General features: G+C 38.9%; 1 protein-coding gene across 1 annotated transcript; it reads left to right on the top strand.

Moving 5' to 3' along the window:
* Window positions 1-2260: 2260 nt before the first annotated feature.
* Window positions 2261-3502, top strand: LOC103513775 (tRNA (adenine(58)-N(1))-methyltransferase catalytic subunit TRMT61A; the record flags this gene model as incomplete). The annotated part of the gene is made up of 2 exons (XM_017445949.2): window positions 2261-2902; window positions 3152-3502. Coding segments are annotated over 2 exons (869 nt in total), but the record flags the coding sequence as incomplete, so codon positions are not given.
* Window positions 3503-16960: the final 13458 nt, after the last annotated feature.

The raw sequence follows: 16960 nt of genomic DNA, 5'->3' as shown, positions 1-16960 counted from the left end.
CCAATACCTACCCCTTCTTTTTCCCTCTTTTTTTTTATATAAGATTCAACATTCCTTGAATCCTTCTCTCCCTATAATCCTCACTCCTGCACAGAGCCGAAAAAGTTCGACTCTGCCGGGAATCAAACCCGGGACCTCCTGTATGCCAGCCTAGTGTGATATCCACTCGGTCACGAAGGTTGCTTTCCACTTTCTTTCTCTTTCTTCCCAATACCTACCCCTTCTTTTTCCCTCTTTTTTTTATATAAGATTCAAAATTCCTTGAGTCCTTCTCTCCCCATAATCCTCACTCCCCCTTTCTTTTGATGAAATTGGATCTTGGAAAAGTTCGTCCAGTTCAGACTTATGTAGCGTATGGTACAGGTGGGCCAATAAATGGTACACTTACCCTACTACGTAAACAGTAATTTTTTCCCTCGCAAGAGATCTTCATTAACTAATTGGAACTGAGAACTGCATATTATAATTAAAAAACCGCAGGTATAACCTAACGGCCTTGCACCAAAATGATATCGATCTTTAATGATCCACAGTTGATTTTATCGAGGTCAGATCAGGGGGAGTGGTAACGCGCTTGATTGCCATGCAGAAGGTTCCGGGTTCGATGCCCACCGCCGACTAAAATTAACACTCACATATGAATGGCTAAGAGCGGAACAAGTCCAAGTGTTTTGGGATAAGTTTAGGACTAGTCAACATTTACATAGATATACCTAGCCATTTTGTTTTTGCTCTTATTTCAATACTCCCTGTTTAAGGTCCCCCAGTCAGACCAAGCTGGTCTACTCTCTGTTTAAAGTCTCCCAGCCAGACTAAGCTGGTCTACTCTCTGTTTAAAGTCCCCCAGCATGGCTTGTATCAATTATCGAGTGCGATAAGGGCAATCCCCCTAGTGGGGGGTCATTGCAACACAGATATCAGTTGAGTTATAAATATCTACACATCGATAGAACGAGTGATAAAAATAGTAATTAACCCTTCACGGGTGAAGTAGGCTCGGCCAGATCCCTCAGAATTCGTTTTGGTCTTGGAAATAATAATGATAATAAGAATAAGCCACCACAACCTCGGTGGTGTAGTGGTCAAGGCGTCGATGGTAAACAGGAGGGCGTGGGTTCAATCCCACCGAGGTATGGAATTTTATCCTCATATAATTTGAGAGTTGACCACAATAATAGTAGTAGCCTACTGCTGGAGTAAAGGGACTTTTCAGTCCTATGTGAGCAGTATAAATAAGCACCAATATTATTATTTTTCGGTCAGTTTGGTTTGAACGTTAAAGAAAAACGGAAATGACCAAACCTCTGATCAAAACATTTTCTCTCTCAGCTTTGGACCTGATGATTTATTAAGAAATATTGAAAATAAACCTCAGTTTGTAACTAGGCTGGCGGGACTTTTTTTATGAAAGTGATTTAAAATGGATTGAAAGTGCCCAGTTGTGTGGGCAAGGGTTGTATCGTAAATGAGGTATAAGACCTTTAACAGATGTCTTGCGGCCTTATTTATGATAAAGACCTTGGGCGGTTTTTACTTAGCTGAATATTTCTGAATTATTCATTTTAGGCAGAATTATTCTGCCTCGGTGGTGTAGTGGTCTAGGCGCTCGACTGGTAAACAGGAGGGCGTAGGTTCAATCCCAGCCGAGGTATGGAATTTTATCCTCAATATAATTTGAAAATTTGACCACAATAATAGTAGTAGCCTACTGCTGGAGTAAAGGGACTTTTCAGTCCTGTGTGAGCAGTATAAATAAGCACTAATATTATTATTTTTCGGTCAGTTTGGTTTGAACGTTAAAGAAAAACGGAAATGACCAAACCTCTGATCAAAAAATATACTCTCTCAGCTTTGGATCTGATATTTATTCAAAAATGTTGAAAATAAACCTCAGTAGGATTCAGGAATATTCAGGATTTTTCAGCTAAATAAAGAACGCCTCTTAAGGTAGAAACACACTACCATCACGTCACGTGAACTCATGGGGAGTCAGTTGTATTCTGACTCCCCATGACTTCACGTGACGTGATAGTAGTGTGTTTCTACCTTTATTGTTGGGAAGTACGATTTGGAAAGAAGATTCTAAAGACTGAGTTGTTCAATGGTCGTGTTATTGTGTACATAATATTTATTTTCTAATTACCTATTATTTCTAACAAGATTACTCTACTTTCTTTTCAACATTTATTTAGGTACTTCTGTCACTTTTTTTTTCCTCTCCATCTGAACTGAATAGCCGTGTTTAATTTTCACCCTCTAGAACTGAAGCCAGGGGATGTTGTTATCGAGTCAGGAACAGGGAGTGGATCACTCACACACTCATTGGCCAGAGCCGTTCAGAAATCAGGACATGTTTACACTTTTGATTTCCACGAGGACCGTGCCAGGCTTGCAGCAGAAGAGTTCAGTTCACATGGTTTATCTCAAGTCACATGTCAACATCGAGATGTGGTCCAGAATGGCTTTGGTGAAGATCTTCACAACAAAGCTGATGCTGTGTTCTTAGACCTCCCTCACCCCTGGTTAGCTGTAGAATCGCTAGAACTGAAGCCAGGGGATGTTGTTATCGAGTCAGGAACAGGGAGTGGATCACTCACACACTCATTGGCCAGAGCCGTTCAGAAATTAGGACATGTTTATACTTTTGATTTCCACGAGGACCGTGCCAGGCTTGCAGCAGAAGAGTTCAGTTCACATGGTTTATCTCAAGTGACCTGTCAACATCGAGATGTCGTCCAGAATGGCTTCGGTGAAGATCTTCACAACAAAGCTGATGCTGTGTTCCTAGACCTCCCTCACCCCTGGTTAGCTGTAGAATCAGCTGTAAAATCTCTTAAACCCACTGGTGGAAGGTTCTGCTCATTCTCTCCATGCATTGAACAAGTGCAAAGAACTTGTGAAAGTCTACGGCTGTAAAATCTCTTAAACCCACTGGTGGAAGGTTCTGCTCATTCTCTCCATGCATCGAACAAGTGCAAAGAACTTGTGAAAGTCTACAACGTCAAATTTCACTTCGACTGCACCGTCATCTCCGAGAGTTCATGGAGATCCTTGGGACCTGATAGAAAGGCTGCATGGAGGTGCGTTCCTTGCAAGGAGCAGAAGGCAAGACGCTTGAAGCAGACTCAATCTCTATCTCAGCCATCTCAAAGTCTACGGAACTTGGGATTTGTTGATATCAACACCTACGAGTGTTTACAGAAAGAATTCAGTGTGGGTTTTCGTAATTTACCAATTGCTGAGTTTGGAGAGCCTGAAGATGGTAAGAACAGACACAAGTTTGTATCGGTGACACCTGCCACTCCTACAACACAAGGACATACAGGTTACATAACCTCAGCCACCTTACCTCCTGAAGCAGTGAGACTTACATCTTAATAACATTAGAATAAGACAAGGAAACTCACCCTTTTAACTGCCAAGGTCATCTTGGGCTTAATGCCATTTTGCCTTTTTCCATTGGACTTTCAAGTTTTCAAACCAGCTTCTCAATATTGTCCTCACAAGGTTCAGTTGATTTCTTAATAGCAGGAACCATAAACTGATCTTGAGCCCCATCTAGAGGAATTACAGGCGGACCCCCTGCTGGGACTGAAAATGTCCTGGGTGGACTCTTTCAGGACTCTTCAGTCTACGATTCCCCTGGAGGGGGATGTTGAAATCAGTTTCTGACGGCACGGTGGGTAGAGTAGTGTTTACTGTCAAACTTAGCGGGGCAGAAGTTTCTTGACTTGGCAGGGCGGAGCATTTCAGGATTTCAGCGTTCCTTAATTTTAAGGGGTTTAACCCGATTACAACCTAGTTAGCTTGGTTGGTAGAGCGTCTGCCTTGTAAGCGCTAGGTCGCGGGTTCGATTCCCGCCCGGGGCGGATTTTATCCTGAACGGATAATGTTCTTTCTCGGAACGCCTGGCTTTCTCCTATCCTGTCTTCCTTCTCACTTCGCTTTCGGGACGACCAGTCCTTAGTAGTTACAGGGGAAGAAAGACAGAATAGAAGAAAGCCAGCCGTTCCGAGAGCTGACAGACAAATCTGGCAAAAATGGTGTCGATTTTGCCTCTATCGAAGTTCTACCTTTTATGTTACAAACTTATAAAACATATATATTTTGAGCGTTATTTACAGAGGGAAACTACCTATAACAATCACAGTCCTTGTCCCTTAAAACAGAGATTTGTTATGGGAGAATGGAAGAGATTTGAAATTAAGAGCCTAGCTATGACCGGTGATTACACTGACTACTGTGCATTCTGGTCCTATACAGGTTGTAACAGAAAGAACCTACTGTAGGAGAAATATACAGGATGTCAAAAAAATTTATGTCAACCTTAAATGAACACTGACAGTAAAAAAAAAAAAAGAGAATCTATTACAGTAAAAAGAGGAAAGAAATAGAGAAAGGGTTTTGGATATCCCAAGGATAAGAGAGAGAGAGAGAGAGAGAATTTGCACCTCCATTGTGCTATATTTTCCTATTATCACTATTCTTTCCATCAATTTCTTTTTCCTGGAATATCCAAGTGGCGTACTTTCGGGAAAAGACTTTCCAAAGACGTTGTACACTTGAACACAAGAGTCCTTGAGGTTTCATGGTACCCAGATAGCTTGAGAGGAGATGGTGTGGTAACAAAATCAAGAGAAAGGTTTCATGGTACCCAGATAGTTTGAGAGGAGATGGTGTGGTAACAAAATCAAGAGAAAGGTTTCATGGTACCCAGATAGTTTGAGAGGAGATGCTGTGGTAACAAAATCAAGAGAAAGGTTTCATGGTACCCAGATAGCTTGAGAGTAGATGCTGTGGTAAGAAAATCAAGAGAAAGCGGTGGTATTACGTAGAACTAGAACCCACTAATGCGGAGGTTCACTGAAATTAAGCAACGTCTTACGTGATTTGCATAAGGATGGGTGACTGTCTGAGCACATCAAATGCTACACTTACTATTGTAGGTATATTGTAATTTGTAATAAGGTATCTCTGGATATTGAATACTTACCTACCTATGTACGAATATTTTGATAAAACCATGTACCAACTAATAATAGTGCTTATTTATACTGCTCGCATAGGACTGAAAAGTACCTTTACTCCAGCAGTAGGCTACTACTATTATTGTGGTCAAATTCTTAAATTATATTTTGCGTCTGCCTTGTAAGCGCTAGGCCGCGGGTTCGATTCCCGCCCGGGGCGGATTTTATCCTGATGGGATAATATTCTTTCTCGGAACGGCTGGCTTTCTCCTATCCTGTCTTCCTTCTCTCTTCGATTTTGGGACGATAAGACCATAGCAGTTACAGTTCCGTCAAACCTCTTAGAAAAAAAAGAGTGATACAACATGCCCTAAAACTGTGTACTTTGCCCCCCAAATCGACTGATTCAGATATTCTTCTTTTCCCTACCCCACACATCATTATCGATTATCCGTCAAATTACAGGTGATATCAATTAGAGATGATAACATAAATTATTAGGAACCGGTGGCGTTTCAACGGAGAGGTTGGGGGTTCAAGTCGAATCCAATTTTTTTTCTTGCCGTTTTTTTTTTTTTTTTTTTTTTTAGAAATGAACCAACTAACTGCTACTTTAGAGTAACAAATCAAATAGGTTTGACAACTAGTAGTTTGTAAACTGTAGAATCAGCTTATAACTAAAAGGATGGAGCAAATAGAGGGTGGTACCAAGGATTTATTGAGTGGGGGAACCAAGAGTCCAAGCAGTGATGTACTGGGGAACACAAATTTTTGGAGTCCACTCCATAGTTCGGGAGCAAAAATTAATCCCACTACGCCACGGGAGCTGACTGAAGCCCTAAATACGGCCCTGGCTCATGTAAATTATTACTATTATGGACCAAGCGCCCCCCTGGGCCCCCAACTCAAACCACACCACTATTCCTTGTCCATATCAATGCTCTAGGTCAGTGGTTCTCAAACTTTTTTTGGCCGCGGAGCACCAAGCAATTGCTGTAAACTCTACGGAGCACCCCCACCCCCAGGGCAGTGGTTCTCAAACTTTTGGCCCCGGAGCACCAAGCAACTGCTGTAAACACCCCCCCCCCCCCCCCCCCCCAACCCTTTAGGAATTTTTAAAAATAGAGAAAGAATAATAGAAAACACACTTGATGTTATAATAAAATTTAAAAAATGTTGGAATTTATTTTGAATGCGGTAAGAAAAATGAAACTATGCGGAGTACTTGGAAGCTCTTCGCGGAGCACCTGAAAGCTCTTCGCGGAGCACAGTTTGAGAACCACTGCTCTAGGTACATACATAGCTAGGAACAGTCTAATCGTGTTGTACCGACCCCATGGTGTTATATAGTTTTCAAGTTCAGTTTGGTGTTTGGTTGAATTGACAATTTGCCGCGCGCCGTAGACGATCATTTTTGCAACTGTATATTTATTTTATATGTACTTATTCAACTTATTTTATATTTATTTATACGTATTCAACTTGTTTTAATTGTTTCTCTCTCTAGATAGGTATCAATTTTTATAATGAAAAAATAAATGAAAAAGAAAGTGTGAGACCGAGATATTTAATTTGAAATATCAATTTTTTAAAGATGAATCTAAAAAAAAATCGCGAAATAATAATTTGCTTGATTAAGGAAGTAAGTTGTAGGTACCTCTACCTCTGTGAACTTTCAAAAATTAACGAAACTCACGGAAATTCTGAATAAAGTGTTGGAAATTTCATTTTTTAATAAATTCTCAAAAGTTAATTTAGGTCCAGGTAATCTTGGAAATCACTTTAAACTTAGTTTTACGTAAGTCGGTCTAGTTCGCTTGGAGCGTAAAACGTGTACCTTTTAAGCGCTAGGTCGCGGGTTCGATTCCCGCTCGGGGCGGACCTTATCCTACACAAGTAACTGAGAAAATCGGAACGGCTGGCTTTCTCCTATCCTGCCTCTTTTCGCTTTTTTTGACGATAGGAACTTATTAGTTACAGTTTCCTTTATCAAACTTTTTTTTTTTTTAAATCCATAATTGTGGGCTGATGTCCGGAGGGGATTGTTTCGTATTGAAACATTTTATTAACATACTTCCCTCGTGCTTCCCCTGTTGGGGGAAAAAATCCAATTTAGGGAGTTCATTTACGGATAAATTCGGGGTATTGTGTTTTATATCAACTGATTATTTTACGTTCAGCCAGCGGAGATAACATGTTGAACATGACTTTCCAAATGGGCAACCATTTTTTTTTTTATCCCGACTTCCCGAAATTCCCGATTATTTTTTCAAAGATCTACATTTTTTGCCCTTTGAAATAAATGTTACCACGGTACGTACATATAGGTATCTAAAAATTGTAGAGTGGATTTTGTCTAGTCCTTTAATAGAATTGCTGTGAATACGTGATAATATGACTTATTGTTTGCTGTATGGGCCCCTTCATATTTTCCTATAAATACCATGATATTTTTTTTTCCTACCATGCTGGTGTCGTTTGCGCGCGAACTATTTTTCTCTGTGCACTCGATATCTACCAAAATAATCGTTAGGGGAGACCGGGGTGTGTTCGGACGTGGGGCTTGTTCAGACAGGGCGAATAACTCAGCCACGTTATGTTTGATCTTGCCGAAACTCGTATACCGAACGAAAGAGAAAATGAGAAATGATGTTGAAGAGAAGTTAGATTAGAAATTGAAGAAACAAGACAAGACAGTTCAACCTAACGGGTTAGGTTGCAAAGGAAAAGAAACATCCTAAAGTTTAGAAAAAAAGAGACACCCAAATTTTAAAATAATTTAACCTTTTTCTTAGCTTATTTATCATCACCAGCTTAAGAAAATCAAACAAATATCCAAATAAATAAAATGTGTAAAGACCTACCTATAAATATTACCTTTGTAAATAAATAAAATGTAGATGTAGGAATTAGGTGGGAATAATAATGTAGGTTTGTAGGTAGATATGCTATGTAAAGTTGCGGAGGTAAGCTAGGAAATTGAAAGAGACAGATGGAAATTTTTCGGCCTTTTCACTCCGGAATGTTCAAAAAAGTCATAAAAAAAACTGTGTTAAGCATACCTATTTAAATGATTGTCACAAATATCGTTCCCCGATTATTACACCTAGATAAATTTTGTAACTTGGACTCGAACCACCAACCTCCAGATCCAAAGTCCAACCCGTTAACAACGTGAGTTTTTTTTTTTTCAACTCATTTTGGCAGATTTTGGCCGCTTTTTGGTAGTTTTCAGCTCTTCTGACTAACCTATTGGAGACATCGAAAAACTTATTTTTTGAAGAGGGGGATACAGAAACAATTTTATGAGAGAAAAGAGATAGAAGAGTAAAGAGTCCCCAAGGGAAGTGGTGATGTTCAAGTTTTTTTCAAACTCATTTTGGCAGATTTTGGCCACCTTTTTGGTAGATTTCAGCTCTTCTGACTAAACTATTGGAGACATCGAAATACTTATTTTTTGAAGAGGGGGATATAGAAACAATTTTACAAGAGAAAAGAGATATAAGAGCAAAGAGTCCCCAAGGAAAGTGGTGTGATGTTCACACTAGATTTTCTCCAATTTATTATTCTTCAAATGACACTAGGTTTGAAAGGATATCGAGGGATAAGACAGATACAGAATCTACAAGGTGGTGAGGTAGTTCGGGGAACTGTGATTGGAATTACAGGAGTAAACAACTTGCACGATTACATCTAAAGTTTTTTCGGTTTCAGTATGAGTAAGATTTATTGGAGTTGGAAATAAGTTGAGACAGAAGAAAAACGAGTGGGAGGAAAAAGGGAAAGAAGAGCGAGGGAAGGAGAAGGAGGAAAGAGGGAGAGAGGGGAGAGAGAATGGAAGAAGTGAAAGAGGAGGAAGGAAGAAGGAGGATAAAGCGGAAAGGAACAGGAAACACAAGTGGGAAGAAGAGTGGAGAGAGAAAGACAGATACAGAATCTACAAGGTGGTGAGGGTAGTTGTGGGAACTGTGATTGGAATTACAGGAGTAAACAACTTGCACGATTACATGTAAAGTTTTTTCGGTTTCAGTATGAGTAAGATTTATTGGACTTGGAAATAAGTTGAGACAGAAGAGTTTTTTCGGTTTCAGTATGAGTAAGATTTATTGGAGTTGGAAATAAGTTGAGACAGAAGAAAAACGAGTGGGAGGAAAAAGGGAAAGGAGAGCGAGGGGAGGAGAAGGAGGAAGAGGAGGAAAGAGGCAGAGAGGGGAGAGAGAATGGAAGAAGTGAAAGAGGAGGAAGGAAGAAGGAGGAGAACGTGGAAAGGAACAGGAAAACAAGTGGGAAGAAGAGTGGAGAGAGCTAGGAAGGGGATTGAAGAAAAGAAAAAGGAGCGAGGGAAGAGTTGAGGAAAAGGAATAAGGGAGAGGAGGAGGAAGTGAAGGGAAGAAAAAGGTAGAACGAAAAGGAAGAGGAAGGGGGAAGGGAATGGAAGAAGATGAGAAAAGAACGGAGGAAATAATATAGAAGACATGGAAAGAAACAAGAGGGGAAAGAGCACGGTTGGTCCAGTGGTAATGCGCTTGCTTGCCATGCAGAAGGTCCCGGGTTCGAATCCCACCTTCGACAAAAAATTTGTACTCATTTTTCGATTGCAAAATATTTCAACGGGTTACTTTCTGGTGTTCTCGTGTTGACTCAGCACCTAAATGGGAAGTATTGTGTCTCTTCTCGCTTGTAGGCGATGACGTCATAATTCATGACTCCCGCTTCGTTTGTTTGTGCGCAAGCGTTTCTGCACATTTTGACGTGAAATCTGACGTCAAAACTCTTTTTCAGTGGAACGGCGATTAAAAATTGAATTTTCGACCTTTTAAAGTTACTTTTTCGGAGTTTTGACCTCATAGGTATTTGGATTTTTCACAACTTTTTACGAAGGAATCGACCTTTTATTAAAAATATTTCCCAATTGTAACTCCTCCATTGCCTAGTTACCTCTTGAAGTGAATCCTTACTACCTATAACCATCTTGGAGTACCTAAAGCTATTGTATGAAAAACTGAACACCTACTGACAAATTATGAACTAAAACTCATTATGAGCACACAAACCAAAGTGCCACCATTAGTCTGAGACTATGAGCACACAAACCAAAGTGCCACCATTAGTCTGAGACTATGAGCACACAAACCACCAACAACCCATCTTTTAAAAAAAAAAAAAAAAAAAAAGAGATGGGAGAATGAATTTTGAAAATCTAACTATACACCGCTGAAGAAAGGATGAGTACCTATATATGAAGTAAAACATGTTGTAAAGTTTGATACATGTGTTTTGTACCGTGTTCTTGTTTCTTGTTTGTCTTTTAACATGTGTTATTTACTTGTGACTAGTTTTTTACTTGACAAATATTCAGACTTGGAGTTTCCGAAGAGATTTATTGTACAATAAGTACAATTGTACCTATTGTACTTTGTATTGTACAATATTCCACACAATCTCAAGGATTCAAGTTCAAAGGCTGCGAAATAATTGAGCAAATACAATGCATCTTATTTCCTCTTTATTGACATGTCTACCACTTGACAACCTTTCATGACAAAATGCATGTCTTATTGACACGCCAAACTTCAAAGAGGAAAACAGGATATGTAGACTTGAGGTCTTAAGATATGACCTCTCTCTCTCTCTCTATCTATCTATTCTTCTCTTCACCACCTTATGATTTCCTTATGCTCCTCTTTCGCTCTTTCTCTCCCTCTCCTTTTTCTCGCTCCGTTCTTCCCACTCCTCACTCTCTCGCTTCCTTCCTATTTCTCACCTCCCTCTCTGTCTCTCTTGCAAATTTTATTAGGTACAATAAATTCAGTACACTGCCACCTTTAGGAGCATTTTTTTCCCCTAGGGTCAACCTCTAAATTACGTTCCCGACTCCCACGGTAATGTCGGATCTTCTGAGCAAAACTAAAACCACCAGAAAGGAAGAGGAACAGGCCAGAAAGTAACAGAAGAAGAGACAATAAAACAAAGAAGACAATAAACGAGCCAGGACGTAATAAAACAAAATTAAAATGTATGTTACATATAAATTCTCACTTTTAATTATTCTCAGTAAAACTTTGTACTTCCGCCGCGCGCTGACTTTCAAGGATCCTACTCTTTCCTCTTAAGGAGTTTTATTCTTGAAGGCCCCTGAAGACAAAAATCGAGTTCGAGTTTCAACTTTTTTTCCCTTTTTAAGAGGTTTGACAGAGGGAACTGTAACTTCTACTCGCAGGGTCTTATCGTTCCGAAATCGAAGAGAGAAGGAAGACAACATAGAAGAAAGCTGGCTGTTCTGAGAACGAACGTTATCCCATCAGGATAAAACCAGCCCCGGGCGAGAATCGAACCCGCGGCCTAGCGCTTCCAAGGCAGACGCGCTACCAACAAAGCTAATTAGGCTGGCAGGGACTCTACTGAAGACGAAAATCGAGGCTTTAAAAAAAAGTTGAAAGTTTTCCACATATTTCAATTTCCTTTTACAACTCTGGTGCTCAACAAAATTCCCCTCTAGAAAAGCTTTTTATTTAAAAATATCTCAAATAAAGCTAGGCCCCCCTTACATAAAAGCCCTTCATTTGGAACTAATTATTCTTTATGCTAAAATCCATGACGTCACAACACCATTTCATAATTGCCTCAAGGATATTAGACATTCTCAAGAAACTAAAATTTGTCACTGCAAATTAGTCCCTGTCATACGCAGTTGCACGCCTGGGGAGTTTTTTACGCCATTTTAAGGCCAATTTATTTGAAAATTCTAATAGCTTTTCATGTAATCTTCAGCCTACACACGACAGGCCCGTATCCATAGCGGTATTTTTTTCCGTTTTGAATCCATCGAATCCAAAAAATCCGAATTCCATGGATTCGATGATTCATTAGATTTAGAAAAAAAACGTGATTTTAGCGAGGGGGCTCAAGAATACGAATGGTGGCTTAGGGTGCTCCAAATTATATGCACGAGAAAGGGCCTGGACCCCCTGCCACCTCCCTGAATACTGCCCTGACACACGGGAAATGTCATAACTTCATGTTCCTGAGGAAATGTGGGAGGGCGAAAACAGGAAGATCCTTTTGAAAATTAAAACCTCATTCGAAGCCCCGCCTAGTTAGCGTGGAAGGTAGCGCGCCTTGTAAGCGCTAGGTCGCGGGTTCGATTCCCACCCCGGGAGAACTTTATGCTGAACGAACGGGTAAGGTTCGTTCTCGGAACAGCTCGCTTTGTTCTATCCTGTTCTCCTTTTTGGATAACTAGGTACATATATATAGATAATATATTTGGACTCCGATTTTAAAATTTGAAATGACTATCGGAACTAGCAACTTATGCATGACGTCATAGTGCCATTTGGCCTTTGACATACTCATGACGTCAGAATGCCGTTTTGCCTTTGTCTCCCTCCCTAGAGAGATAAATAGAGACAAAAAGATAAAGATGAGAAAGATATGAAGATCTTCCTACTCTAACTTCTTTTCTCTTTCAAATCTTCCCATCCCTTTTGTCCTTAATCTTTCTCTCCCTTTTACCCTTTTTCCTCTTCTTTCTTTCCTCTTCTTCCACTTTTCCTATCCTCTTTTTCCTCCTCTCCCACTTTTTTCTGTCTTTTCGAAGTCAAGGGTCATCAATTTGGCTTCTTTATCTCCCCTATTATTAATAGTCTTTATACTCGTACCTATGAGTCTTTCTTTTTTATGTACCTTACCTACCTACCTACCTGCCTATGATACCTTCAGTTTTTAGTCCGTCCTTCCTTTATTATTACGATAGTAATGAAAAAAGGTATAAGGGACGGGCTATTGTATTCTAGCTTCTTATTATAGTCTTTCTGATGGGCAGAGATTAGAAAGAAAAGGAGAAGATAAAGATGGAGAGGGAGAGGGACCAAAGAAAAGGAATTTAAAGAGGAGAAGGAAAAGATGAAAGGGTGAGGACTAGATAGCAAAGAGACAAGAGAAGAAAAGGAATTAAAAGAAGAAGAAGAAGAAGAAGAAGAAGAAGAAGAAGAAGAAGAAGATAAAGATGGTGGGGAAAGACGTCATGTCTTTGTTTATTTTGATTCCCATCGTGGGGATAGGTTGAAAGTTTGACAGCTTGTTTTGATAAATGGATTACCGTTTTAGCTTCCCGTTCAACTTTGCAATTTCGTTTTGTTCCCGAACTTAGCGAAGTGTTACTCAATTATACTACTCACCTAACTAACTTCAGATTGCAGCCCTATTTTACGTAGGTACACACTTAATTACTTAAGTAACTTGAATAGGGCTTTTCCCGTGTTCAGACGGGGTCGGCGTTCTTCATCAGCCTCTCAATCAGCACTAGCTAGGGCGATTGCTTAGAGCTGACATTTTGTTTTGGCTACAAAAAAATTACGAATGGACGCCCTTTACACTCAACCTTTGCTATTTCTTTAGCAAGGGAAATTTCAGGCTGGTATACTCCCTGTTTAAAGTGCCCCAGCCAGACTAAGCTAGTCTACTGGTCTACTACAAAAACAACTCCCTGATTAGTCCCCCAGCCAGACAAAAACAGCTTATAATAAAATCTTATAATGAACATTAATTTTTTATAGGTCTTAAAGGGTTAATAAATTTTTGTAACGTCTCATTTTAGGAAGGGTTCTCCTGAGGGAGCTATTCCTTTTCAAGTAGGGTCAAAGTGGGGAAAAATACACCTACCCACATCACCTGCTTAAACTATACACGTGCCAAGTACCAAGGTAAAGCTATCTCATGTTCTTGAGTGGATACCCTGAATTTTTGAGGCCAAAAAATCATTATTATCCCATCAAGTAGATTAGGTACTTTTTTTGTAACTCGAACACTGAGTAAAGTTTCATTGCATTGTCGCGGGTTAACCCACACCACTCCAAAACTTGTTACTTGTTTGTGTACTAATCACTTAATGGAAGTGGAAACAGCTATGGTTTGGAAATAATAATAATAAAAGTGTCCAATCTAATTTCAATCAATGTAAAAGCAGGGGTTCTTGAACCTTTTTTTGAAGTGGCGGACCACTAATATGGACGGACTATCGAAATCTTTTATGTTATTTTAGAAATTCATATATGTATGTATATATGTATTCTAAATTAGAATACATATATGCCCCTTTGTGTTTTGAGGGGTAACATGGGAGGCCTCAGTACTAGTGTACCTACTGATTTTGTAGAATTATATTTATATATGAAAGTTTTTAGGTACGTATATTTTATAGGAGACATTGTTTAGACTGCGGGAATAAAGGGACTTTCAGTCCTTTCTCAGTGAGATGAAGAAAAAGTAAAAGATGGAGAGGAAGAGGAAGAAGAAGAAGAAGAAGAAGAAGAAGAGGAAGAAGAAGAAGAAGAAGAAGAAGAGGAAGAAGAAGAAGAAGAAGAAGAAGAAGAAGAAGAAGAAGAAGACTGAAGAAGGTACATAGGTAGGTTCCTAAATTATATTTTGGGTGTACCTACCGAGAGAATAAAAAAATCTGGTGTGAACATGGGGGATGGGAGAGGGGGGGAAATCAGCCAGTCTCCCTCCTCTTTTTGCAAATCAGTCAAAATTAGCATCAGTCTGCATTAGACACACCTGACTACACTCTATTCAAATATATTTCAATTCTTCCTCTGTATTCTTATTCCATGTTCGTCTTTAGAGGTACCACAGCGAATACCTATAAATATAGGTATATACCTATTTACCTTTGGGTAGGTAGGTAGATAACTATTTACATGTACCTTCCTATCTGCCTTCATTTTCAATTCCACCTAATTTTCTCCGAAATTCCACCTAATTTTCTCTTCTTCCTCTTCTTCTTATGTTATACACGAGTCATTAATTTTAATATCGAAATAAAAGCAAAAGGGTTGCAAATGGTCGGCTGAAGTGAAGCATTTAGAGAGATAGGCGTGAAATGATTGAGGGGTTCTATGAAAGAGGGCCTAAAGTAAAAAACTCGAGTTTAGAGTAAAACTTCTTTAGAGGATCGAATGGATAAGAACACTATCCGCTCGCTGCCGATTTATTTCGGGAGAGAGTCTCCTCGGATACGAAGAAGGAGTGTCCTGGTGGGGATGAAGAGACGGGTCATAAGAGCGGTCCCTGTTTGATCAAATAAGAGAAGAGGTGTTTTAGTTTGAAAAAAAAAAAAACTTCTTTTGTCAATTTTGGGATCATTAACTTTTTAAGTTTTTAATTTCCATCCAGATTTTTAGAAGTGTGGGAGGATTAAAAAAAAAAAATCTTCTTCTTCTTCTTCCTCCTCCTCCTCCTCTTCCTCTTCCTCCTCCACCTCTTATTCTACATTCTTCTCTCTGTTGTTATTATGATTTAACTTGAATGTTTCCTCTTTGAACTTTGCTAAAAACTCGGAGTAATAAATTTTGAACGATCTTCAAAATAACAGGTTCAACACATTTCACAAATACCTACCTACCACAAACAAAAGAGTTAAAAACATAATAAAATACCCAAATTTAGAGCAGATACTTATACTTTTCGGATACTTATAAGTAGAAAACTTCTAAAATTCTTCATCAATCCCTGTAATTTCTGCACATTACTTACAAGTTACAAGCATCTTTATGTGTGGGAAGCTGGCAAGTTATGTATAGGTACCTCTGGGAATCTAGTTATCTGCGGAAACATTTCCTCAAAAGGAAGAGAAACAAGCATTCCAAGGGAAGAATTTTCTGTGAAGCATTTCCACCGAAAAATTTATCTCAAATAACATTTAGGTATTTATTTATTACATCTTTGAAATGAAACATTTAAAGAAGAAGAAGAAGAAGAAGAAGAAAAAGAAAGAAAAGGAGGTAGGTAGAAAAAAGATCAATTTTCTGTGTGCAAACTATCAATAAAATTCTTCAATTTTGTAGATGTTTATCTATTCCTCCTCCTCTTCCCCCTCCTTCTCTTTCTCTTCTCCTCCTTCTTATTCTTCTTCTACTTTTCTACTTCTCCTTCTTCTTTTTCTTCTTTTCCTTCTCCTCCTTCTTCTCTTTCTTATTCTCCTCCTCTTTCTTCTTCTTCTCGTCTTCCTCCTCTTTCTTCCCCTCCTCTTTCTTCTTCTCTTTCTCCCTCTCCTCCTCCTCCCTCTCTCTGACATGTGAGTGAGAGTAAAATAGGACAAGCGTGAAATTATTTAATTGAATATTTTTTTTAATTCGGGCTGATGCGATTTCACACCAGTATGAAAATAATAAAAATCATTCGACGGCCATTTAATAATGAAAGTAATAATAAAAATAAAAGTAATGAAACGGATGTTATACACGAGTCATTAATTTTAATATCGAAATAAAAGCAAAAGGGTTGCAAATGGTCGGCTGAAGTGAAGCATTTAGAGAGATATAGGCGTGAAATGATTGAGAGGTTCTATGAAAGAGGGCTTAAAGTAAAAAACTCGAGTTTTGAGTAAAACTTCTTTAAAGGATCGAATGGATAAGAACACTATCCGCTCTCTCCCGATTTATTTCGGGAGAGAGTTTCCTCGGATACGAAGATGAAGTGTCCTGGTGGGGATGAAGAGACGGGTCATAAGAGCGGTCCCCGTTTGATCAAAGAAGAGAAGAGGTGTTTTAGTTTGAAAAAAAAACTTCATTTGTCAATTTTGGGATCATTAAGTTTTTAATTTCCATCCAGATTTTTAGAAGTGTGGGAGGATTTTTACAAAAAAAAAAATCTTCTTCTTCCTCCTCCTCCACCTCTTATTCTACAATTTCTACATTCTTCTCTCTGTTGTTATTACGATTTAACTTGAATGTTTCCTCTTTGAACTTTGCTAAAAACTCGGAGTAATAAATTTTGAACGATCTCAAAATAACAGGTTCAATACATTTCACAAATACCTACCTACCACAAACAAAAGAGTTAAAAATATGATAAAATACCCAAATTTAGAGGAGGTACTTATACTTATACTTTTCGGATACTTATAAGTAGAAAACTTCTAAAATTCTTCATCAATCCCAGTAATTTCTGCACATTACTTACAAGTTACAAGCATCTTTATGTGTGGGAAG

The sequence above is a fragment of the Diaphorina citri genome, unplaced genomic scaffold (assembly GCF_000475195.1).
Source record: "Diaphorina citri unplaced genomic scaffold, Diaci psyllid genome assembly version 1.1 scaffold1023, whole genome shotgun sequence".
Lineage (NCBI taxonomy): Eukaryota > Metazoa > Arthropoda > Insecta > Hemiptera > Psyllidae > Diaphorina > Diaphorina citri.
This window is presented reverse-complemented; position numbering and strand designations above follow the sequence as displayed.